Source organism: Rana temporaria, chromosome 6 (genome assembly GCF_905171775.1).
Source record: "Rana temporaria chromosome 6, aRanTem1.1, whole genome shotgun sequence".
NCBI classification, from domain to species: domain Eukaryota; kingdom Metazoa; phylum Chordata; class Amphibia; order Anura; family Ranidae; genus Rana; species Rana temporaria.
Genome location: NC_053494.1, coordinates 160099626 through 160126187, shown reverse-complemented (window position 1 = coordinate 160126187; position 26562 = coordinate 160099626). Strand labels below are relative to the sequence as shown.

General features: G+C 45.5%; 1 protein-coding gene across 4 annotated transcripts; it reads left to right on the top strand.

Annotated features, from left to right (window-relative positions):
* On the top strand, positions 1-26562 carry HNRNPA3 (heterogeneous nuclear ribonucleoprotein A3). 4 transcript variants are annotated; one of them, XM_040357674.1, is made up of 13 exons: positions 1-108; positions 7728-7754; positions 9564-9587; positions 14858-14980; positions 15907-16053; positions 16142-16352; positions 16820-16909; positions 17010-17129; positions 23516-23581; positions 23810-23962; positions 24592-24711; positions 25258-25339; positions 25430-26562. In XM_040357674.1, exons 1-12 carry the CDS (start codon positions 88-90, stop codon positions 25320-25322), a joined length of 1167 nt encoding a protein of 388 aa, XP_040213608.1. In that variant the 5' UTR covers positions 1-87; the 3' UTR covers positions 25323-25339; positions 25430-26562. The 4 variants fall into 4 exon arrangements, with proteins under 4 accessions (XP_040213608.1, XP_040213609.1, XP_040213611.1 ...); XM_040357675.1 differs by lacking the exon at positions 9564-9587; XM_040357677.1 differs by lacking the exon at positions 17010-17129.

The following is a 26562-nucleotide window of genomic DNA, read 5'->3' as shown; positions in this document are numbered from 1 at the left end:
CAGGGAACGTGTCACGTAAGCGGGAACGTGCCCCCCTCCCTCTCTTCTCCTCAACGGCGGCGGCAATAGTAGAGCGAGTTCGGAGCTATGCCTCGGCCAGGAATGGATGTAAGTGAGACCTTCTACCGAACTGGGGGAACCGGAGTGCGTGCAATGGCGGACGGGGGTGCTGCGTCGTGCGCGCTGTGGATGGCGGGAGGGGCCTTGCAGCGTGGTGTGTGTGTGCGCGCAGGTCGCGGCCTCTCCGGAGAAAGAGCGCCAAACCCGAGTGGGGGAGGGGGTGTTTTCTGAGGGAGGGAGGCAATGGGCAGCTGCGGTGCATGTAGTCCACACACCCCTGAGTGGTCAGAGGCCGGTACAGCTGCACCACAAGTACCAGCATGCCCCGCTGCACAGCTTCTTTGGCTGTCCTGGGGGGTGTGTTCCTTTTTTAGTAGCAAGTCACGTGTTTGTGTGGCTCTGTCACCAGTATGTGATCCTCTGGGTAGGCGCCTCTGGTTCTCCCCTCTTATTGGGTTGCATGCATGTAGTCTCTTCTTGCATTTCCATTGCAGTAGACGAGATCTGTGATGTTTATCCGGGTTAATAAGAGGCAATCTCAGCCTGGCTGCTGTTGGCATGCTGGGATTTGTAGTGCCACAGCACATGTGGAGGCTGGGTGGTTATAAAATCACTGGCATGTCCTTGTCCTGAGGCTGGCATGTTGTGAGATGCACTGGATGCTTGTGGCCGGTATTAATAGGAGCTGCTGCTCCTCCCCCTGCACCTTCCCCACCCCCTCACTCTGCAAATGGCAGCTGCCAGGAAATGAGCGAAAATGGAAGGCGGCTCAACTTGAAATGTGAGAGCGGCAGCCGGGGGGACTGACCTTGTGTGCAGCTTTCATTCATACATTGGGGGGGGGCTCAGTTTATGCATCTCTCATGGCAAACTACTACGATGCAGGGGTTATATATACCCCCCTTTTTAAAATGAATAAAAACAAAACTGTAGATTGTAAAAGTGAAGTAGATCGCAGCATAAGTGTTTGTGTAAAAGTGTTTTCTTGCCAGAATCCCCCCCCCCCATATTCATTGTACATCATAAAGTGTATTTCAAGCTTTGCAGCCAAATTGGGTCTGTATCCTTTCTTATTTACATGGCATGGCGCGGAAAACAACATTCAAGTTGCTGCTAAACTTCTTTGTTTTATTTTAGAGGCAGTTCCCACCAGAACGTGGAAATCTGTGTTCAAAGTGCACTTTACTTGCAATGTGCGGCGGGTGCCAATGTTGTTGTCGCACAAATGCTGTGTGCTTGCATCAGATTTCATGGTATCGTAGTACCATGCGATCTGGTTGCTGTGCAATTTTTTTATTTTTTTGTGCATTAAAGCGGTGGTTCACCCTAAAATCCACTTTCTGTCACTAGATCCAGCATACTGCTGACATCTGCAGTATGCTGGATTTTTTTTTCTTTTTTTTGTACTTATTGTTTTATCCGTATGTCTGCTCCGGCTCGAATCCGTCGGGGAATGGGCGTTCCTAAGTAAAGCGCAGTTGATTGACGGGCTTGGATAGCACGTCACACCTTCCGGAAATAGCCGACGTGACTCTCGGCTGCTATACGGCGCCTGCGCCTGCCGTGTAGAGCTGACTGCACAGGTGCCGTAAATTGCCGAGAGTCACGTCGGCTATTTCCGGAAGGTGTGACGCGCTATCCAAGCCCGTCAATCAACTGCGCTTTACTTAGGAACGCCTATACCCGGAAGGATACGCCGCTCGGAGCCGGAGCAGACATACGGATAAAACAATAAGTACAAAAAAAAAAGAAAATCCAGCATACTGCAGATGTCAGCAGTATGCTGGATCTAGTGACAGAAAGTGGATTTTAGGGTGAACCACCGCTTTAAGTACTTTGGTGCCATCAGCACAATTTCAGCCCATTCAAATGAATGGGCTGAAATTGCACTGCACCCAGATTGCATTTGACTCTCGCCATATCCTCTTTAGGATTTATATAGCACCAACTAGGGTGACCATGTGTCCCGCCCCCTGCTTGTGATTGGAGAAATCATAAATCCCACCTCTAGGGGTGCAACGGATCAAAAAACTCACGGATCGGATCGATCCTCGGATCAGGAGTCACGGATCGGATCATTTTCGGATCAGCGCAAAAAAAAAAAAGGGTGTTTTCATTGGTCCAAAAAAAAAAAAATGTGTGTGTCTAATATATATATATATATATATATATATATATATATATATATATATATATATATATATATATATATATATATATATATATATATATATATATATATACACACACATACATTTCAGGGGTGGATTAAAGAGGAAGCAGGTGAGGCTGTTTGGGACTTGTTAAAAGTACAATCTTGATGTTTTTACAGATATATATATATATATATATATCTGTAAAAACATCAAGATTGTACTTTTAACAAGTCCCAAACAGCCTCACCTGCTTCCTCTTTAATCCACCCCTGAAATGTGCTCTTCCCCCCCCCCCTCCTCTCACACCAGTGCTTCTCTGCTAATATTCCCTCTCCATGTCGGCTTGCCAGAGCCCAGTGCACAGCCTGACATGCCTCCCCGGGGAGGCGTGTCACGCTGGGCTCTGGCCGCCGCTCCGGAGCTAGGCCGAAGCCGGGGACTTTCCTAGGCCTAGGCTCCGGAGCGCTCCGCGGATCGCGGGGTGTGCCGATCCGAACGGGGTGGCCCGTTCGGATCACGGATCGGTGACGATCCGTTGCACCCCTACCCACCTCTTGTGTCCAATCACTGTGCTGTGATTTGTTACAGCACAAGCTAATTTTTGGGAAGGGAGGGTGTCCCTGAATGGTAGTTTGTAAATGTGGTCACCCTAGCACCAACTGTTTACAATTTAGAAGGGTGACAGTTCAATACGTACAGAATAGGAGGGCCTTGCTCATTAAAGGTTAAAAGGTTTGTTTTTTTATTTTCTAAATGGGTTCCTTTTTAAAGCGGGGGTTCACCCTATAAACAAAAACAAAAACATTTTTTTTTCCTCTAGCATAAAATGAGGCATAGTAGCGTGAGCTACAGTATGCCTGTCTTGATTTTTTTAGCGCGGTACTCACAGTGCAATCCTCTATAGAAGATTCCGACTCCCCGCGGGGCCGTCAATCATCCTCCGTCTGGATAGGAACGTCCATTCCCAGCGGGGAGTCGGAATCTTCTATAGAGGATTGCACTGTGAGTACCGGGCGAAAAAAATCAAGACAGGCATACTGTAGCTCGCGCTACTATACCTAATTTTATGCTAAAATGTTGCTATGGAGGGTGAACCACCGCTTTAAGCTAGTGCATTGTTGGTTCACTTACCTTTTCCTTCCATATCCCTTCTAAATGTTTTTTTTTTTTTTTGTCTGAATTTCTCGCTTCCTGTTCCTCCTCAGTAAGCTTTCCACCATCATCCGAGCCGTTCTGGCTGGGGGTTAGTCAGCCAGAACAGCTTACTGAGGAGGAACAGGAAGTGAAAAATTCTGACAAAAAAAAAACATTTAGCAGGGAAATGGAAGGAAAAGGTAAGTGAAGCAACAATGCAATAGCTTAAAGGAACCCGTTTAGAAAAAACAATAAACAAACCTTTACAACCCCTTTAAAATCGAAGGCCCCCATCACACAGGCACATCTGTGTAGCGAAATCTGCTTGCTGAGCGGGGGATCTCTCCACTGATTCCTGCTGAGCAGGCGGATTACGGCTCTGTCTCTGCTCCGCTATGCAGAGCAGACATGGACAGTCCCGCTCTCCTTTATGGGCAAACTGCATAGAAATGGACTGCTTGTTCATTTCCATCTGATCTGCCAGGTGTATGGGGGAATAGGACTACCAGCTGACGTATCCACTGCTCCATAGAAAAGACTGGATGGTCTGATCAGGTCCACCTAAAAAGCTGACAGGCGTACCTGACTGGATCGCCCGTGTGAAAGGGGCCTAAAGGATCGTCACCGCTGCGGTATAACTTTCACACAAACCAATTAAAGCAGAGTTCCACCCATAAATGGAACTTCAGTTTATCCGGTCCCCCCCCCCCCCTCCGATGTCACATTTGGCAACTTTGGGGGGCAGATACGTGTCTAATCCAGGTATTTTCTCCCAATTCCAGCGAAAAGATCACAGTATCCGTGGCGATCTACGCCATGTCTGGCCCCTCCGCTGTCTTCTGGGAGACACACAGGTCACAGAAGACAACAGGGACCACTGAGACCGCGCTGTGTAACTCGCGCATGCGCAGTAGGGAACCAGGCTGTGAAGCTGCAAGGCTTCACTTCCTGATTCCCTTGCCAAAGATACATTCTTTCTATGAAGAAATCGGGTGTTTTTTTTTAAATCGAAGCAGTACTTACCGTTTTAAAGATAGATCTTCTCCCCCGCTTCCAGGTATGGTCTTTGGGACTGGGCGTTCCTATTTGACAGGCTTCCGACGGTCGCATACATCGCGTCACGAGTAGCCGAAAGAAGCCAAATGTCAGTGTGGCTCTATACGGCGCCTGCGCACCGATGTTCGGCTACTTTCGGAAAATCGTGACGCGATGGATGCGACCATCGGAAGCCCGTCGGAAAGGCTGTCAATCAAATAGGAACGCCCAGTCCCGCAGCCCATACCCGGAAGCAGCGGAGAAGATCTATCTCTAAAACGGTAAGTACTGCTTCGATTTAAAAAAAAAACACCCGATTCCCCTTGACAAAATGTGCCTCAATCTAATGTTAAAAATTAAGTTTTTGGGTGAACCTCCACTTTAAAATGTGTGAAAAAAATGATACTTGGCTTTTGCACGAAACTTGTTCTCATGCAAATGCTTCGATACTAATTCCTTCAGACTGTTCATGTGTGGCTCTGGTTCAGGTGATTCCAATGTAAATTGTAGTATATTAGAAACAACACCTAATCGGACTGAAATCACACAGGACTCTTTTTTTTTTTATTTTTTAATCGCACTGTAACCAGCCCCATGTATGTGAACAGACTGTAAAAACGTTCTGAAACGCAAATGAAAACCGATGTGTCCGCATCTTTAGATCTGTGCAGGTTTTCCCATCAGTTTTCATGCATGTATGGCGTGAACAAGCGCTAAAAATGGGTATCTGCAAGTATTTTCCAAAGTATCGTTACTCAGTCTTAAACTGGTATCGGTGCATTCCCAGTAAATTTAATTTGTGTACTGTGTCATGACCCCTCATTTGTCAGTTGCACAATGCTCTGTCATGAAGGGGGTAAAACCTTCTGGAGGTCAAATGGTTAAAGTGCACCTGCCCAGACTATTGACATTACCAGTATTTAAATACTAAAGCATTACTCCTCTGCACTTGAGGACCAAAAATTCTTTAATGCATTTTTTATATTCAAGTGATGAACAACATCCCCTGTGATAGCATGGTCTGTGATAGGTTCCCTTTATGAAGAGACCTTCTCTAGCCTCCAAAGCATCTGATCAAACTGAGATCCGTATGACAAGATGCTTTCACAAGCTGGTAACGGCTTGTTTACGTGAGAACGAAGCCGGAAGTGATGAAATCCTGGTTTGTCACTTCTGGTTTCTGATGACACACAGTGGGGAGGGACAGTATCGGTTTCTCTGTGTCCCAGGAAGCAGATGCTGCCAGTTGCATCCTTACCCGGCTCCTCACTGGTACTGGGGAGGATACCCACCACCTATAAAATTGATCCAGCAGCTCTGTATCCTCTCAGATCACTTACCTTGTAGGAAATTCCGGCTAAAAAAAAAAAAAAATATGAATCGTGGTTGTTGCCTTAACCAAGATCCTGGTACAACTACTTCAACCATGGGCTGTTTATAAGTGGCCTAAGGATGGGATGTGGTTAATGCACCTCCACTAGTCTCCTTGGGTGGGCCATCACCGTGCAGATTGGAGAAGAGAGCGCAGATAGATCCCACTCTACTAGGTACTAATGATTGAGGCTGGGTTCACACTTGTTTGACAAACGCTCCGACATTGGGAGCTCATGTCGCATGACGTGTGAAAAATCAGTGATTCCCTATGAGAGCCATCTTAACTGGTCCGACACAAGTCGGTCTGACTTTGAAAATGCTCCCTGTACTACTTTGGTCCAACTTTGATCCTGCTTCAGCCCATTGAATATCATTGAAGTAGGATCCTTGTCCTTACCACCTGACATTTGGCATCAGACATACTGATTACTGCAGCAGTAGTAAAAGGAATTGATCTCACACTGGGATTGTTTTGATTGGTCAAAGGACAAGTCAGACTATCACAAAGTCGGATCAAAGTAGTATCCTGTTCATTCAAGTCGGATGGATGTAGGACAGATGTCGCAGAGCAAAGTAGGATGAAAGTCGTACTGCTGTCGTGTAGTATAGTGTGAACCCAGCCTAAGGCATATGTATTTTGTGAGGTTATGCAATGTTCATTTTTAATTTCAAAGGGTTTTCAGACACTTTAAAGTATAACTAAAGGCAAAACCTTCATTTTCTTTGTTTCCCGCAGAGTGGAGAGGGATTGGAACAAAGCCCGTTTTGTATTGCTGTCTGTGCCTCGTTTTGTTAGATTCACCCTCTGTTTGTCCTGTTTAATTATTGAAAGTAAATCCCCTTTCACATTGAGGAGTTTTTCAGGCGGTACAGCGCTAAAAATAGCGCTGCTATCCCGCCTGAAAAACGCCTTCACTGCAGACTCAATGTGAAAGCCCGAGGGCTTTCACACTGAGGCGATGCGCTGGCGGGAGACTAAAAAATCTTCTTTTAAGCAGCATCTTTGGAGCGGTGAGAGGAGCATGTATACCGCTCCTTCCCATTGAAAACAATGGGAAACCGCGGCAATACCGCCCGCAATGCACCTCTATAGAGGTGCATTGCGGTCGGTATTAACCCTTTATCGGCCGCTAGCGGGGGTTAATACCGCACCGCTAGTGGCTGATTCCCGCGGCGATATAGCGCCGCTATTTTTAGCGCCCTTATACCGCCACCGCAGCTCCCGCCCCAGTCTGAAAGGGGCCATTAAGAACATTTTGGGTTGTCCCCAGCAGAATAATAGAGGGGGAAATCTTTCAATGGGGACACTTGTTCTAATGAGCCTGGGACCTCCAAGGAATTCCCTTAATTTGCAGGGATTTATTCACATCCTGTGTCTGATGGCCAAACAGATGTCAGAAAAAAATCTCAGTGATTATAACCCTCCTACTCAATCGAAAAAATCATTTTGCCTATATTTTTACTTTGAAGTCTCCTCCGTGTTTACGTTTCTGAGCATACTGATCTGCCTCTGTGCTCCAGGTGTTTTCTTGGTGGCAAAGGTGGCTTATCCTCTATTGAGGTTGCTCACTGAAGAACCACCAGTTACTTTCACTGCCATTGCCCACCAATGTATGTTAATAGTACTGACACCAATGCTGGTAGTTATTGCACTCCAATGTCAATGTGTGTATTGATACACTGCAAAAAAATGCTACAGGACCCAAGTCTTTGGGGTGTTGTGGTTCACAAACGTGATGCTATTGTGCAGCCCTATGGACGTGTCTGGGGGGGGGGGGGGGCGGCGGCCCACTATAACTTTCCAGTTGACCACTGCTGGTTTAAAGTAAGCCATGTTGGGTTTAAAAATGAACAGGTGGGCCTTGCTTTAAAGAGATTGCCTTCTAATGTACAAATATGATGTTGGCTAGACTTGTTTCTTTAGGTTGGTGACTTTTGTCTAATTGTACAATTTTTTTGCATTTGTAGGAACGCTGGCCATCTTCAGAAGATGGTGTAAGTATACTTGGATTTTTCAGCATATTTTGACAAAATTTACTTTAGACATTTTCCTTTTTCAAAGCTTTTATATCGCTAAATGTTGTATTTTCTGGATTTTAAAATGGACTGTTCTTTATTTCATTCTTTAAAATAAATGTTAAGGGCTGGTTCACGCTGCTGCGATGCGGGAAACCCTACGAATCCACTGCGGGTTCCCGTATCGCATGTTTCCCGGCGGCTGTTCACACTGCCCTATGCAAACTGCTGGGAGTGTCAGTTAAAAGTTGATGACACCCCCAAATCAGTTTGCATATCGCAGTGCGATCTGCAAATTCGGACAGGAATCGGATTGCATGGGTGTGAACCGATTCTGCTGCGGACATAAAAAGGGTCCTGTGTGAGTTTGATGCAAATCCAGCTGTATGATCTTTATGGCTGAAATTGCATAACACAGAGATCGCATGTGCTTTTCACTGCGGTGCGAATCGCATCCGATCTCTGACATTGCACCAGTGTGAACCGGCCCTAACAAGTTATTTGATATGAGGCAACCAGTATGAGCTTTCATGTGACTTTAGTTACTCCTGTTTGACATGGTAAAAAAACATTTGACGCTGCAAATCTCAGCCAAACATATTTTTGTTTTGGTTGCTTGTTGCAGCTTCGTGTGTGTGTGTGTGTGTGTGTGTGTGTGTGTGTGTGTGTGTGTGTGTGTGTGTTACAGATTTTTGTAGTTCTTTGTAACCATAACCCTTATCAAAACCTACTTCTGCTGTATTCTAAAAAAAAATGCTGTGTTGAAAGAACTGTTGTAAAGTTAGTCAGAATCAACATTAAAAGGGTACTGTACATAAAAGATAACTTCTTAGGCACGTTGCACTTTAAGGGATTCCATGTGTTTGAAAGGACTAAATGCATTTTGAGGCGAGTCCTTCGGAGCCCAGATTTCCTTCTTGCTGTGTAGTTACTAGCTAATGAATGGTCCTGCTGCAGCACAAGGCACTTCGCTGTCCCTCCTGATAGTTGGATCAGGACTTTTTCCCAACTAGCTGACGGAGTAAAAACTACACATCCGATGACCAAACAAAGTACAACGTTTCTGCATAAAAGACTTTAGAAGGGGGGAAAAAAAGGACCAAACTATAACTAAGGAGAAACTGAAGTTCAGCCCTTGTACCGCAAGGCTTTGCGTCACTGAAGTAGCTCTGTGACAAATTTTAGTTGTAGTAATCTTAAAGGAGTTCTCTGACCTAAAACTTTTAACCCCCGCTGTGCCCGGGCTGTAAAACAATAGAAAATAAACTGTCACTTACCTGCCTACGATCCCCCGTTGTTCCGATATCGCCGTCCCGTTCTCCAGTCCCGGGCCCCTTCCGCTTCCTGTGTGTCGGTGACTCATAGTGCGCTCAGCCTATCAGCGGCCGCAGCAATGTCCCGTCGCGGCCACTGATAGGCTGAGCGCACTATGAGTCACCGACACACAGGAAGCGGAAGAGACCGGGACCGGAGAACGGGACGGCGATATCGGAACAATGGGGGATCGTAGGCAGGTAAGTGACAGTTTATTTTCTATTTTTTTACAGCCCGGGCACAGCGCGGGTTAAAAGTTTTAGGTCAGAGAACTCCTTTAAGCAGGGAAAGCGTTACAATTGTTAGACCACACTAGATGCAATTCTGCACTGCTCTTTGCCTTTCTTAACTTTACCACTACAAAAAAATAGCCTTACAGACTCGGGTATATTTTTATTTGGCTTTCTGTAAGGATGCTTTTCTAATAGGCTAAATTCTGTGAAAGTAAAATATATATTTTCTGTATCAAAATAGAATTGTTGGACTTCAGAAGAAACAGTAAGTATAGAAAGTGATTTCACACTCTTAACTCTCATCACAACAGACTTTTTATTTTGTTCCCCACACTTGGGAGTTTCCCACGGGGTTATTTGCACGTATTCTTGCACTCTTTTGGTGTAGATCTTTAGAATAGTTTATGGTATTTGGCTTTACACAAGTATTTTCACATTTATTTGTAGCTAAGTAAAGGAAATGTTAAAACTTAACTGAATCCTGATTTGTCATTACATGAAGTGCTCCCCTAATTGTAAGATGTATGCAAAAAAGAGAAAAACCGGTCCTATGAATTTTTTAGGTCTCTGAAGCAGTAATAAAGTGGGCCGTCAACCCAAAAACAAGTTGTTTCTGTTTGCACTGGCTCCTGCCCCTCCCTCCAATCATAATTTTAGATAGGGGGGGGGGGAGTTTGACCTATTTCCTTTCTAGTTAACCACCTAACGACGATATACGTCGGCAGAGCGGTACGGCTGGGCATAAGCACATACAGGTACGTCACCTTTAAGAGCCCAGCCGCGCGCTCGTGACCCGGTCATGAGCTCTGTGACCGCATCCCTGGACCCCCATAGCTGCCGGTGTCCTGCGGTCGGGTCACAGAGCTAAAGAACGGGGAGAAGTAAGTGTTCCTCCTCATGACAGTGTCACTGAACGTCTGTTCCCTGTCATGGGGAACAACGATCAGTGACGTTGCATGCCAAGCCAAGCCCCCACACAGTAAGAATCACTCCCTTAGGTCACACTTAACCTCTTCACTGACAGTGTAATTTTCACAGTAATCGGTGCATTTTTATAGTACTGATCGCTGTAAAAATGACAATGGTGTCCGTTGTGTCCGCCATAATGTTGCAGTCACAATAAAAATCGCTGATCGCCGACATTACTAGTAAAAAAAAAAATATTTAATAAAAATGCCTAAAACTATCCCCCATTTTGTAGACGCTATAACTTTTGCGCAAACCAATGAAACGCTTATTGCGTTTTTTTATTACCAAAAATATGTAGAAGAATATGTATCGCCTAAACTGAGGAAAAAATATTTTTTTATATATTTTTTGGGGAATATTTATTATAGCAAAAAGTAAACAAGAATATTTTTTTTGTTTTCAAAATTGTCCTATTTTTGTTTATAGCGCAAAAAATTAAAACCGCAGAGGTGATCAAATACCACCAAAAGAAAGCTCTATTTGTGGGAAAAAAAGGACGCCAATTTTGTATGGGAGCCACGTCGCGCAACCACGCAATTGTCAGCTAAAGCGACGCAGTTCTCGAATGGCAAAAAGGGGCCCCCTCCTTAAAGGGGTTGTGAAACACATTTTTTTTTTTTTTTTTTCATAATAAGCATCCTTTACCTGCAGACATTCCTCTTTTCACTTCCTCATTGTTCGTTTTTGCTCAGAAGTTGCTCTATTTCTTCTCTGTTCTGTTCACTTCCTGCTTGTCTGTTACTCACCACCGTGAAGGGAGGCTTTACTGCGGTGGTCAGTAACGTGCTCACCCCCTCCTGGGAACTACATCTGTGTGGCAGGACGCTCTCTACGTGTTGGAGACTTCAAGGAGGTGTGAATTACTGGGCGTGCCGCAATGCATACTGGGAAATGTAATTCTTACATGAACGAGCGCCGCAAACCAGGAAGTGAATGAGAGAACAGAAACTAGAATGCCGGAGGTGATATAGATGAAGGAATTTAATGGGTATTTACTATTTTTTTTTATTTTTTTTTTAACAGAATCATTACACTATTCTGTCTACCTTGCAGACATTAATTTTAGGCACATTTTTTTTTTTTTTTCCTTTACAACTCCTTTAACCACTTGACCACTAGGGGTGCTTAATATAATCGTTGCATCGCGATTGGGGCCCCCCCCCCGATGCGGCATCGATGCATGTGACCCCAATAATCGATGTCAGGTGACGTCATCCCGACTTGCCCCACCCGGGAGAGCGCTCCGAGCGTGTCTAATAAAATACCCGTTTTGCAATACATGCCGCTATAATACATTAAGTGGCCACTGCTGCATGTACTTTTTAAAACATACAGTGTTTCATACCTATATTGCTGTCTGTATATTCTCATTCTCATGTTCGCTCCGGCCCACCTCTCACTCCCACGTCTTCTGACGTCAGCCCCGCCCGCCTCTCTTCTCATCTGATGGCTACAGTACAGTTGGTGGGCGGGGCTGAGAACTCCCACTGACGTCGGGAAAGAGGAGAACGAGAGGCGGGCCGGACAGGACAGAGTCACATGTGCGGAATATAGAGAGCAGCATACACAGACAGAAACAAAGGTATGAGAAGCTGTATATATTTTAAAAAGCACATGCAGCAGTGGCCACTTAATGGTTTAGAACGGCATGTATTGCAAAAAGGGGATTCTTAGTTACAGCAGTATTCTTTCTCCTCCTCCATGTGCTCTGTGTTGACATTTCCCTGGTGTCCTAAGTTCGCACATTCCATTGTGTTAACTCCTAGTGTGCTGGAATGTGCGAACTTGGGAATCCAGGGAAATTTCAACACAGACAGTACAGGGAACTTGCTGTGGAATTAAATCCCTCCTGACCTCCCAGCAGTCACATTTGTATATTCCTGTACCCTGTAGTGCACTTTTTATCGTGGAGTTCCACCGTTTTTTAGTTTAGTGTAGCTGGTGACTTTTATTAAACCGACACCGCACAGAGCCCCGTACCTTTCCACGCTCCTCTCCTCAATGCCATCATATCTTCTGTGGGCACACGGGCCATGATGGCTTATGGCTTCATGGCCAGGCGCGCACTGTGATCTGCCATTGGCCAGCCAAACTTCTGGGACCTGTGTCCCAGAAGATCGCTGGCAGGGAGGTGCCACCTAGGGCGACAGAAGGAGTCACCTAGGTAGCCGGGACAAGAAGTCCCACTAAAAAGAGGACCCCCCCAAAAAATGACATGCCATATATGGCATGTCAGGGGGCGAGGTGTGCTTAAAGGAGAAGTTCCACTTTTGGGTGGAACTCCACTTTAAGGGAGTGAGGTTATTTTTATTTAAAAGCAGAGTTCAGTAAAAAAAAGAATTGTAAAAGTCAGCAGCTACAGTTACAAAAAAAAGTGTATCTTCTGACTTTTAATAAAGACACTCACCTGTCCCACAATCCAGCGATGTGGCCTACCGAACACTCCATTCTGTCCACAGTGCTGGCAATACTACTGTGGGCATCCGGCTGTGACGGCTTGCAGCTTCACAGCCAGGTGCGCATGTCTCACTGCGCTGTCCTGCATAGCTGGGCAATCTTCTGGGACCTGTGATGTGTCTCAGAAGATTTCGGGGAGGAAGGGCCACCTAGGCGGCCCAAGCGGAAGTGAGAGCTCGTTGGTAATCTTGATGCATCGCGGAATCGAATCGTTGACCAGATAATCGGAATCGAATCGTGAGACCGGTGAAGATGCCCCTATTGACCGCTGGGCACTTAAACCCCCTTAATAACCAGACCAATGTTTAGCTTTCGGTGCTCTCACAATTGGAATGACAATTACTCGGTCATACAACATTGTACCCAAATGAAATTTTCGTCCTTTTTTTCACACAAATAGAGCTTTCTTTTGGCGGTATTTAATCACAGAGAAAAAAGACTGAAAATTCTGTAAAAAAAATAAAAAAAATAATGAATTTTTCTTAGTTTCTGTTATAAAATTTAGCAAATTAGTATTTTTTTCTTCATACATTTTGGCCAAAATGTATACTGCTACATATCTTTGGTAAAAATAAGTACAAATTGGTGCATATTTGGTTTTTGTGAAAGTTAGAGTCCACAAGCTATTGTGCCAATATCTGAAAATTGATCACACCTGAAGTACTCTCATTTATTGAGACCCTAACATGCCAGAAAAGTACAAATTCCCCCCAAATTACCCCTTTTTGGAAAGAAGACATTCCAAGGTATTTAGAAAGAGGCATTGTGAGTTTTTTGAAGTTGTCATTTTTTTCCCCACAGTTCTTTGCAAAATCAAGATTATTTTATTTATTTTTTTCTTCACAACATTTTCATATTAGCAGGTTATTTCTCAGACACAGCATATGCATACCACAAATTACACCCCAAAACACATTTTGCTATTCCTCCCGAGTATGGCGATACCACATGTGTGAGACTTTTACACAGCGTGGCCACATACAGAGGCCCAACATGCAGGGAGCACCTTCAGGCGTTCTGGAGCACCCAAGCCAATTCTGACGTTTCTCTCCTACATTTTAGAAATCCTCATTTATTTGCTTGAAAATTACTTAGAACCCCAAAACATTATGTTTTTTTAGCAAAGACCTTAGAGAATACAATGGCGGTCATTGCAACTTTTTATCTCGCACTGTATTTGCGCAGCAATTTTTTCTAACGTGTTTTTTTTAAAAAAAAAGTTTTGTGCTTAAAAAAAAAAATCAATAAAGTTAGCCCAATGTTTTTGCATAATGTGAAAGATGAAGTTGCGCCGAGTAAATAGATGCCCAACATATGTCACCCTTCTAAATTGCACACGCTCGTGGAATGGTGCCAAACTTCGCTACTTGAAAATCCCCATAGGCGACATTTTAAATATTTTTACTGGTTGTATGTTTTTAGTTACAGAGGAGGACTAGGGCCAAAATTATTGCTCTTGCTCTAACGTTTGCAGCGATACCTCACATGTGTGGCTTGAACACCGTTTTCATGCGCGCCAGTGCTGTCTTTCTTGGAAATATCTCCTTAACTGCGTAGATTAGCAAGCTATTTCTTGGACCTACAGGTAAGCCTTGATCTAGGCCTACCTGTAGGTCAAACGGTCTGTAAGGGTTTACAACCACTTTAAGAATAACATTGTGCTCTTGATGCCTGATTGTGCATACGCACTGCTGGATTTCCCACGTGCAATGTGTGTGGAAACCCTGTGCTTGTGCAGATGTGCTGCATGTATCAAAGGCAAGGTAGAGCCATTTGACATGCCTGCCACATGCTGGATTCTCCATGGTGGTGGTGCCCATGGGGAGAGGGAGCCAGTATTACAGGGACAGAAGTTTCTCTTCAATCTTAACTTTTTAGGTGTTTGCAGCGGTTAGCATAAAACTGCAGTGGTTAGTATTCTGAATTGAGCAAATTGTGATGTTCATAGCTCCATAATTTATTTTCTAGTTTGTCTCCAAATTGCAGGGTAAATCATAGGGTTGTTTTTTTTTCCTATCTCTTTTTTTGGATAGTTAATGTTTATGAAAGGCACAGATAAACTCCTATACTGGCTTAGTGATGTATAATTTATTATCCTTTTTAATCCAGGGTCCTGAACCTAAGGAACCTGAACAGTTCAGGAAGCTGTTTATTGGTGGCCTGAGTTTTGAGACAACAGATGACAGCCTGAGGGAACACTTTGAACAATGGGGAAAGCTAACAGACTGTGTGGTAAGTTGAATCATTTTTTTTTTTATGCTAAAGTGGTATAAAATGCTAACAGGAAGTGCTGTGACTAAAGAGACACTGACAGTCTCTTCTACCATAAATGCAACCTCCTGCTTTTCAGCAATAATGTGCACTGAGCCCTACATGCACAGCTCTGTGCCATGGGGAGGTAGCCCCCAATTAATACAAATTTAAGATTTTCATGAAGTGATTCCTTCTTGGTCCTATTACATTAACCACTTAAGGACCGAGCCTGTTTTTCAGACTCTGTGTTTACAAGTTTAAAACAATTTATCTTTTTTTGCTAGAAAATTACTTAGAACATATATAATTGAAAGATAATGTTACGCCGAGTAAAATGATACCCAACATGTCACTCTTCAAAATTGCACCCGCTCGTGGAATGGTGTTAAACTTTTACCCTTAAAAATCTCCATAGGCGACGTTTAAAAAATTCTATAGGTTGCATCTTTTGAGTTACAGAGGAGGTCTAGGGCTAGAATGAGACAGGTATTGGCACCACTTCCGGGATCTAACTCCCGCGGGAGTCCAGGCTCGTCATGTCAGTCACTTCTGGGAAACGCCATTCCCAGGAGAGAGCGGGACCAGTGACGGCGTGCCGCGATCCTCGCGCAGTAAGGAATCTGGCAGTGAGGCTTCACTTCCTGATTCTCTCACCGAGGATGGCGGCGGAAGCAGCTGAGGGCCGAGCGATTGCTCAGCCTTGTCTGCTGACATCGCAGGCAAGTGTCCATTTTTTAAAAGTCAGCAGCTGCAGTATTTGTAGCTGCTGGCTTAAAAAAAAAGAAAAACGGGTGGACCTCCGCTTTAAGTAGTTAATGTAATTGCATTTGTATCCTGCAAAGCATTGTAGGTGATGCCAATTTTCTATACAGAATTTTTGTATTGAACTGCTGTGCCACTTCCAGGTTATGAGAGACCCACAAACAAAACGCTCCAGGGGCTTTGGCTTTGTGACATATTCATGTGTGGAAGAAGTTGATGCTGCAATGTGTGCTCGTCCACATAAAGTCGATGGCCGTGTTGTTGAGCCTAAAAGAGCAGTTTCCAGAGAGGTGAGGTGTTTGTTTGTTTTTTGTTTTTTTCAAACCTCCAACTTTAGTAGAGAAAAGGGCCTTATCTATATTTTAATTTTTAACGCAGGATTCGGTCAAGCCTGGTGCTCACCTTACTGTGAAGAAAATATTTGTTGGTGGCATTAAAGAAGACACAGAAGAATACCATTTGAGAGAATATTTTGAGGCATATGGCAAAATTGAAACCATTGAGGTGATGGAAGACCGTCAGTCTGGAAAGAAAAGGGGATTTGCTTTTGTCACTTTTGATGATCATGATACAGTCGACAAAATTGTTGGTGAGTAGCGATTTCATTGGCAAGTTCTTTGCTTGAGTCGTTTACTTAAAGGTCTTGCTTTTACAGATTAGGTCTTCTAAAAAAATTGGAAATTTTGTCAGCAGTCTCCAAACTGTGGCCCAGGGGCAAGATGCCGTCTTTTGTTTGCTTTTAGTCAGCCCTTGACACCATTGATTCCTCGCATTCATACCAACAATGAGACTCTCTTCCACTAACACCAATGATGGGGCAGTGTTTTACTCCCCACTGCTGTGGCATTTTCTTCTCCCAGAAAGCCTGAAGGACAGTAAACTGGCCCTTTGGAAAGTTTGGAGACCCCTGATATAGAAGCTGTTCAGTGCAGATCAGGGTAGCTATTTCTACCATTGCTTTCCCCAGCCAATGAATGTGTAGTCTTGATTGATTTTATAAATTGTATTTGGTATTGTTTTGCTAACCTCACCCTTTTTTTTTTTTTTTTTTTTTAGTTCAGAAATATCACACAATCAACAATCACAACTGTGAGGTTAAAAAAGCTCTGTCTAAACAAGAGATGCAAACTGCAAGCACCCAAAGAGGTACAGTGCTTAAAGGGATGGTAGGCCAGAATGTCTTGTCTTAGGAGTGTGTGTGTGGGTTTTTTTTTTTTTTTGGTTTATATGGCTTTCTTCGTTTTAGGACGTGGAGGGGGTGGAAGCAACTTTGTGGGTAGAGGTGGAAATTACGGAAGCAGTGGAGGAAGCTTTGGAAGAGGTGGCGGCAGTGGTGGTGGTGGCGGAGGTGGCTTTGGGAACAGAGGTAAAACAATTTTTTTTTTTTTTTTGAGACCATCTTAACTACTTTAACCCCGGAAGGATTTTCCCCCTTAATGACTAGGCCATTTTATTATTTTTTTTTTGCAATACAACACTGCGTCGCTTGAAGTGACAATTGCATGGTCGTGCGACGTTGTACCCAAACAAATTTTTTTTTTTTTTTTTTTTTTTTTTCACAAATAGATTTCTTTTGGTGGTATTTAATCACCTCAAAGCCTGACAATTTTGAAAAAAAATATTTTTCTCTTCCGGTAATGGACGGACACAGCAGCCTTTGACCTTAGGGTTATATCCGCTTCCTTCCAGGAGAGTTGGGCAGAAAAAAAGCACTTGAAGTGTTATCACTTTCCTCAGTGCAGCTCCTCAGTATCATTTTTACATTGATCAGTGCTTTAAATAAAATGAAAATACATCCCATAGTTTGTAGACGTGATAACTTCTGAGCAAACCAAATTTTTTACAAAAATATGTAGAAAATATATCGGCCTAAATTAACGAATAAATTCGTTTTTTGGAATATGCATTATAGTAGAAAGTAAAAAATAGGATTTTTGTACTCGCCGTAAAATCCATTTCTCTGAGTTCATGGACGGACACAGCAGCCTTTCACCTTGGGGTTATATCTGCTTCCTTCCAGGAGAGTTAGGCAGAAAAAAAAGCACTTAAGTGTTATCACTTTACCCAGTGCAGCTCCTCCCAGGGGGCATGGTTCCCTGGGTATAGCCCACACCCTCCTCTAGCAGCTCTCCAGTTTTTTTTCTGCCTAATGTCAGGAGAGGACAGGCGCTCTGGAGTCCCTGTACTCTGGAATTTTTCTGCGAATTTATTTATTTATTTTTTCCGCTTTTTATTATTTTGTTCCGGCATTTTTATTGAATCCTGTGATTCTTCTATCAACAGCCGACTGGGTGACAGGCTGGGTCTTGATTCTTTTAGTCTCCCCATGTTCGGCCATCGAGCGTGTGCCGGCCCTCAGCTCAGCTCTGGGTCATCCACGACTGGCCCCATTGCTCCAAGGGGCGGCCGGGGAACTACATGTTCCAGGATACACATATGACCGGTCTCTATGGCCTTGTCACAGTGTATCTGGCCGACAGCCATGCCGTTGGTGGACGTTTGTTCTGTCCAGGATGCCTCCAGCCGGTGGTCGCAGGACGGGTAAGTAGTGGCCCCTTGCTCAGGTAAGGTGGTATGGCTGGAACTTTCCCCTGGGAGGTCGACAGGGTTTACCCTGCTTTTGCTCTCCCTCCTTTCCCGTTTCCGGGTGATGGCCGTGAGGTGGGGGGCCCGCTTGGGGGGGCTCAGTCTGACCTGGGGGCTGTGGGTGCTGTTTTGGTGTTTTTTTTTATGCTTATGTGCTGACATGGGGGGGGGGGTCCCGAGGGCCTATGTGTTTGCCGTGTGTCACTGGGGCTTCATTGTACATGTTTTAAAAAAAAACGCAGTTTTGGCGCCATTTTGCCACTGACCGGCTGTGTTATATGGCGCAGTAGTTATTACGGTGGCCATTTTCTCGGAGCCCGCAGGCTGTTTTTTTGCAAGTCGGCGGCCATCTTGGTACAGCTCTTGGCCTCTTGTGCCTAGGATGACGGCGCTGACGGCTCATGCACACTTTCCTATGGATGGCGCAGCACAGGCAGCGTTTTTGGCTCTCAGCAGCGGCGGTCTGGTCAGACGGTGAGTCCTCCGGGGGGAGGGTTTCCTTGCTCTCTGTGGCGGCTGGGGGGATGTCCTGTGGAACCTGGCAGTACTAGGGTGGCTGTTGCAGTGACTCTCACTGACATGCTGTGTTCCTATTCCTGTGGCCTCTAGGGATGCTGTGATGGCAGTCCCTGGGGCGTTTGGGTCAGGATGGAAGTGGTGGGGGAATGTGGGGGGTTACAAAGCGTCCCCCCCCCCCCCCTTTGCCTCCTTCTGGGATGTTTTTTTCTGACAGGGAATCGGGCCTCGCTGAGGCGTCTGGCTCTGGTTCCGTTTTTGTCAGTTGCTGCAGGCCAAAGCCCACACGGACTGTGAGGATGGCCCTGTTTCAGGGTCAGCACGTGATTGTGCTTTTGTTGGGGCTCTTGACACTGCGGTGCGGGTTACTCAAGCACATGAGGATTCGGCGGAGGCATCTGAGGTGTCAGTCCCTTTTGGGTTCAGTAAGCCGCACCGCAAAAAGTGTTTTCCTTGTGTTCCATGTCTGGAAATGTTATGCAGGGAATGGGATCGATCGCAGGAAGTTTTTGCGGTCCGTTCCCCTTTTTGAGGATTTCCTATAACAGTGGGTATCTCCTCCGTCAGTGGACCCCCCCTGTGTCCAGGCTGGGTAGCTTGTTTCGGAACAAGCCTGCCACATTACCTGTGGAAGGGGCTACGGCTTTTAAGGACCCCGCAGATAGGAGAGCTGTGGCCGCTCCATATTCACAGTGGGGGGAGGCGCAGGATGCTTCTGAGACCTGCGTGGACCTGACCAACCAGTTGGTACAAGGTCGAATATTTGTCTGTGTGTCAGCCCTGGATATGCTCCCCTTGCTCTCCAGGGCCTCCGCGGTGGTACTGTCCCGCCTTTTATGGCTAAAGGTTGGTCTGCGGACCAGTCCTCTAAGTAGTCCCTGGTGGAATTACCTTGTGAGGGTGAACAGCTGTTTGGGGTGTCCCTGAATGACATCGTAAAAGATGCCACGGGCGGTGTGAGCACTCTGCTCCCGCAATCTGGGAAGGGTAAGATGCCTAGCCGTAGGCAAGGGCCCTCATTTACTATTCCCAAGCGGTTTTGTTTTCGCCCCCTAAGTGCGGCAGGAAATCATTTTCAGGGGGCTAAGTCGTCCACTGAAGGACACAGGCGCCCCTGGTACCGCAAGCCCAACGAGCCTGCGGACAAGCCTGCTTCCGCATGTAGGTTTGCCCCAGCTCACATCTAGGGTGGGGGGCCGGATTTGCGGTTCGGTGGAGATCTCTTCTTTCCGACCGTTGGGTCTGCAAAGTAGTTTCCTCAGGGTACAAGATTGAGTTTCTCTCTTCTCCACCATACAGATTTTTTTTTCCTCCAACCTCCGGTTTCTTCCGGATCTTCTGGTCAGGGGAGTGATTGTGCCGGTTCCTTCACCGGAACGGTTTCAGGGTTTTTTACTCCAATCTGTTTCTAGTTCCCTAGAAGGACGGGGTCCGTCCGGTCTTGGACCTCGAAGCCCTCAATTGCTTTGTCAAAGCACAATAGTTCAGCATGGAGTCGATGCGCTCAGTAATAGCAGCGCTCCATCGGGGTTTTCCTGGCGTCCCTGGATATCATGGACGCGTACCTGCATTTCCCCTTTTGCGCAAAACACCAGAGTTTTTCTGCGCCTTACGGTCGGGGAGGACCAGTTTCTTACCTGGACGACCTTCTTCTGGGAGCTTCCTGAAGCTTGGAATTAGCTAGACGATGTGTCTATCACCTGTCAGTCCCTCCGAGTTTGGTTGGCTGCTGAATATCCAGAGGTCGGTACTGGTACCGTCTCAGCGGCTGGAGTGTCTGGGGTTGGTCCTAAATTCCTCGGAGGCGGAAGTTTTCCTCCCTGCGGACTCTGCAATCTGCGGGGAATCGGTTGGCGACCCTAAATGGGCGTTGCTTCGCTTTTGCATATCAGTGCTGGGTCTGATGGTGGCCTCTTCCGAGGCAGTTCTGTAGGCTCAATTCCACACTCGAGTGTACAGAAGGAAATTCTGTCACGTTGGAACAAGATTCCTTCGTCTCTGGTTTACCAGATTCGGGTCGACTGACCTAGTCCTCCCTAGTGTGGTGGCTGACTTCTCCGGTACTCCGGACCGGATAATTGTTCCTGCCGTGTCCCTGGACAGTGATCACGGCGGTTGCCAGCCACTCCGGATGGGGGGGTGTCTGGGGTGCCCAGTCAGCCCAGGGGCGCTGGACTCGGGGAGGAGTCCCGCCTTCCAGTCAATGTACTGGAGCTCTGAGCGTTCAAGTTATGTCTCTCCATGTGGTCTCTGGGTCTGCAAGGCCGACCGGTCTAAATCCAGTCCGACAACGCCACGGCTGTGGCATACGTCAATCAGGGAGGCACACAAAGCTTGGCTGCAGCGATGGAATTCGCGCACATCCTCCGGTGGGCCGAACGCTACGTTCCAGCTCTGTCGGTGGTTCACATTCCGGGCGTGCCGAAGGGATTCCAACAAACCTGTTCGCCCCAGTTTGGCCACGCCGCTCCTGGTACGCGGACCTGGTGCGGTCTTCCACCCTGCTTTACGGTCACTGGCTTTAACGGCGTGGCTGTTGTGAGCCAGGTACTGAAGGACCGGGGCCCATCAGGCTCGGTGGTCTCTGCCATGCTGCGTGCACGGAAGGCTACTTCACGTAGGATTTACCATCGTACGTGGAGGGCCTACATCTCTATGTGTGAGGAGATGGCGTGGCACCCTCGTACTTACGTGGTGTCCCGGATTCTGCTATTTTTACAGCAGGGAGTGGATCAGGCTCTCGCCTTGAGTACGGTTAAGAGTCAGATTTCGGCTCTGGCTGTTTTACTTTCAGCAACCCTTGGCGGCGCACTCCTTGGTGCGTGCGTTTGTGCGGGGGGTCCGGCATGTGACCCCTCCGGTACGCCATCCACTGCCCCCGTGGGACTTGAATTTGGTCCTCTCGGTGCTTCAGGATGCTCCCTTTGAGGACATCTGAAAGATTCCCTTGTTGACTGTCACAAAAGGTGGTATTTCTGGTAGCAATTACCTTGATCAGACGGGTGTCTGTACTGGCGGCTTTGTCCTGCAAGGCTCCCTACCCTACTTGGTCATCCATGAGGATAAGGTGGTGCTGCGACCTCAGCCGTCTTTTCTCCCGAAGGTTGTTTCGGCTTTTTCACATTAATGAGGACATTATGTTGCCATCTTTGTCAGCCATAGAACCCGGAGGAGGCCACTTTACATTCCCTGGATGTGGTTCGGGCACTACGAGTGTACTTTTCGGCTATGGCTCTTTTTTTCCGGAAGTCGAACTCACTGTTCATGTCGGTGGCCGGTCCTAAGAAAGGTCTGGCAGTATCGTTGGCCACCATTTCTAGGTGGATCCGACAGGTTGTGCTTCAGGCCTATGCCCTGAAGGGGCGGGCGCCTCCCTTTCCCTTTCAGGTTACAGCGCATTCGACCAGGGCGATTGGTGTCTCTTGGGTTTTCCGGCATCAAGCCTCTGTGTTACGCGTGTGTAAGGCAACGACCTGGTCGTCGGTCCACACTTTTTCAAAGTTTTACAAGGTGGATGTGGGTGCATCTTCTGATGCCTCCTTCGGCCGCTTGGTGTTACAGGCAGCAGTTTTAAAGTTGGAGTTCCTTCATTGAGTAACTCCGGTTTTGTTTGGGATGCAAGCTTGGTTGATGTGGTGTTTTTCCCACCCCTCAATTTTTTACACTGCTTGGGGACGTCCCTAAGGTCAAAGACTGCTGTGTCCGTCCATGAACGGAAGAGAAAATAGGATTTTTGTACTCGCCATAAAATCCATTTCTCTGAGTTCATGGACGGACACAGCACCCACCCCTCCTTTGGTTTGTACTGCTTGTTACGAACTGGAGAGCTGCTAGAGCAGGGTGTGGGTTATACCGGGGAACCACGCCCCCCTGGGTGGAGCTGCACTGAGGAAAGTGTTGTTAACAGTTAAAGTGCTTTTCTTCTGCCTAACTCTCCTGGAAGGAAGCGGATATAACCCTAGGGTCAAAGGCTGCTGTGTCCGTCCATGAACTCAGAGAAATTGATTTTATGGTGAGTACAAAAATCCTATTTTTTACTTTCTACTATAATGCATATTCAAAAAAACGAATTTATTCGTTAATTTAGGCCGATATATTTTCTACATATTTTTGTAAAAAAATTGGTTTGCTCAGAAGTTATCACGTCTACAAACTATGGGATGTATTTTCATTTTATTTAAAGCACTGATCAATGTAAAAATGATACTGGCGGGGGGGGGATGGGGGTTGTTTAAGTGTGTTCTAACTGTAGGGGGGGTGGGCTACCCCTACTAGGGACATGACGGAGAATGCAGTTACAGATCACTAGGAACAGATCTGACATGTCATCTGGCAGAACGGGAAATTGCCATGTCCCTGACATCTAGTCCGTGGGCACAGTCCAGCGTACACCTATGGCGGTTTGCACAGGAGAGCCGCAGTATGATGACGGTGGTTTGTTGGCAAGTGGTTGTTTTCCATCCTATATTGTGGTGTGTTCTGGATACCGCTCAATTTGTATAGGTGTACTTGGGTTGGAGTTGGAAGCTACCATTATTGCAGTAATGAATAGGTTTTGTATCTGGTATGCTAGTCATTCAAGTGTAGGACATGGATGAGGCTCCTCAACCTTAGATGGTTCTAATAAGTTTATCCATCCTCTATTTCCAGGTGGTTATGGTGGTGGTAGAGGTGGCTATGGTGGAGGAGATGGATACAATGGCTTTGGCGGAGATGGTAGGTTTTATTTTGCCTATATGGTGTCCTCCCTTTTTTTTTTTTTTTTCTTTCTCTCTCTCTCTCTTTCCCCATTTCTTCAGTCTTGAGGAGTTAAGTGTTGTAACAACCTGCAGTTTTCAGATCCTAATGAGATGAATAATTCATGTTTTACTGATGGGTTTTTTTTTTTTTTTTTTCCTCTCAAGTGTTCAAAAAAATTTTTTTTTGTTTTCCACATTAACCTAGGGCCTGGCAACTATGGTGGTAGCCCTGGTTATGGTGGTGGTGGCAGGGGCTATGGAGGTAGCCCAGGGTATGGAAACCAAGGTGGCGGGTATGGCGGTGGTAGTGGCGGTGGATATGATGGTTACAACGAAGGAGGAAACTTTGGCGGTGGTGGTAAGTTACTTTTAACCTAAATATTGGTAAATGACTGTTTGCCGTGAAATGCATTCATATTTGTGCAAAAGTAGTGAACTTGTAACTTCACACAGCACTATGGTAAATGTGTAGTTTGTTTAAACCATTAAAATAGTGTGGGGTTTTCCTCTTGGAGTAAAAGCAATGCCAATTGATCCTGTTGTACAATTAAAAGCTGCCCTGTTCATTCTATCAGTCTAATCGCCTTTCCAGTCTACCCCTTGATCAACAAAATGCCTCCCCTCGCTGTTGGTCAGCTGTTGTCTGGTAGTCCTCTTAGCCAGGCTGACACCATTTCTTGCAATTTTATTCAAGGCAAGGCACTGTTTGTTACTCCCAAATTTCTATTGTGGGCTGACCGTTACTTTTCTGTGCTTACAGGGTCTTTAAAAATGGGTAAATGTGCATGTACAGCTTGAGGGGGGGGACTTAACAAACATTACATTTTCATGGTTGGCCATAAGTTAGCTTGTTTGAACTTGAAACACATTGGAGTGTTAGATGAATGCCTACCATTTTTGTGAAAATCATTCTGAATAATTCTTTCTTTAAATAGAATCCGTTCTATTTATTTTTAATTTTTATTTATTTTTTTATACGGTTTTAAGGGAGCTACAATGACTTTGGAAATTACGGGGGTCAGCAGCAATCCAGTTATGGACCCATGAAGGGAGGTGGTGGCAGCTTCAGTGGAAGGAGCTCTGGAACTGGTGGCGGCCCCTATGGTGGTGAGTGGTGTAATTGTGCAGGGCTCCATTTACATCAATGTTCTTTGTCATAAGCTTCTATGCATTTTAAGGCAGTTGCATTGAATTCTGGTAATTTTTCATCGGTGTATACACCTAGATGGGTAGCTTGCGGATACAGTTTTAAACACCTATACTGGTTAAAGGCCTGCATCAATGGGCTTATATTTGCTTCAGGTCAGATTTATATTGAAGTAGGTCAAATGCACCTGTCAAATTCTGAATGCTCTCAGCAGCACTCCAAACTGATGCCTTGACACAAACCTGAGGCCTGACAACATAGGCCCTAAAGCATTTTTTGGAGTGCTTTGAAGAATTTCTGTGAAAAATGACCCCTGGCTTTCACCCCAATCTACTATCTGAAAAAGCACAAGCTTACCTCTGACCTCATCTTGCGCGGCCCACACACGCATGAACACACACACTTGACCTATTTTGTAAAATGCAGATGTATGAATGAATCGCTATGGTCATTCTACTGCCCTAAAAGGGTAATCTGGTTAACTGACTGTGTACTTATTTTTACAGGTGGTTACGGATCTGGTGGAGGAGGTGGTGGCGGTAGCGGCGGATATGGAAGCAGGAGGTTTTGAGTCTGCAGTAGATACAGGTAACCTATTGCATATGTTTTGTGCTGATGATTCAATCTGTCTGACAGATCACTTGAGTAATAATCTTCTTGTCCTGTATCATTCAACAGGCTACAGTTCTTAGCAAGAGAGCGAGGATTTGTCAGGAAAGCTGCAGGTTACTTTGAGACAGTCGTCCATGTGCATTAGAGGAACTGTAAAATCTACTACAGGAGCAGCGAGGATCCATAGTCAGAAAAGTTACCGCAGCTTATACAGGAGGCATTTCTTGTTAAGGACTGGAATAGTTGCAGTTTTTTTTTTTTTCCCCCCCATCAGTGCAGCTGATGATTAATGAAATGTAGTGTTGATTTAGATGTACATTCCTGAGGTCTTTATATCTGTTGTAGTATGTTTCCCATTTCCCCATGATGTCAAGTATATTTCCCTATCCTTTGTTCTAGTGATACCAGGAATAAAGAATTAAGGAATTTTTAAATTTTAAACAGTTTTTTTTGTGTAGTCTAGCGACCCCTGCCTATCAGGGTTCAATGTATTGCTCAACAAAAATAAACTTTCTTTAGTATTTTTGATGAGCTAGTGTCAGGTTTTAGAAAATCATAGTGGTATACCTGGAACCCTTTAAAGGCGCAAGCTTATTGACAGAAAGTGAACAAAAGGTGTTACCAAATGTCCCTGTCTATCGCTAATCACATTAGTCAGCGGGTGCCATTATGATGCAAGTAAAATAGATGTGAAGGGCTGTCGGGCCTTGAAAAACTTGCTTGGTTTTTAACATTGAGAAAGCTGTTGGTTATGTTTAGTCCAAGCACATTCAGACCTGGAGCTGCCCAGTCTCCTCCCCATTCGCCATTCTTGGCACAGGGCTTCTGTAGCCTTCAACGTCTAGGTATATCCCATGAAGCTGGTATTTGAGTCAGCACAAGGCATCAGGAGGAGAACCTCACCACTTTCCATTTTGTACTATAATTCAGATCATGGTAGTCTCTAATTTTGTTGCTGTAGCTAAAATGATTTAGTAATGTGATTTGAAGAAGTTTATTATAGTTTAGTGTTTTTTATTTTGTGGTCATTTCTCTATCTAAATTGACATTACCTGCCAAGGCAATATAACTTGCCACTTAGAAGTGGCCAACTGCCTTTGTATGACCTTGTTTAGCGAATTTGAATGTTTACATTCTATACCAGCTTGAGGCTTCTGTCCATGTATGTTTTCTAATAAAAACTGGCGTGTATCTGTAAA

Bases quoted from the DNA above. Each gene is read 5' to 3' on its own strand.
- HNRNPA3 (XM_040357674.1), top strand. From the start codon at position 88: ATGCCTCGGCCAGGAATGGAT. The intron at 16,910-17,009 runs GTACAGTGCTTA...TCTTCGTTTTAG, and splicing joins AACTGCAAGCACCCAAAGAG to GACGTGGAGGGGGTGGAAGC. The intron at 24,712-25,257 runs GTGAGTGGTGTA...TTATTTTTACAG, and splicing joins TGGTGGCGGCCCCTATGGTG to GTGGTTACGGATCTGGTGGA.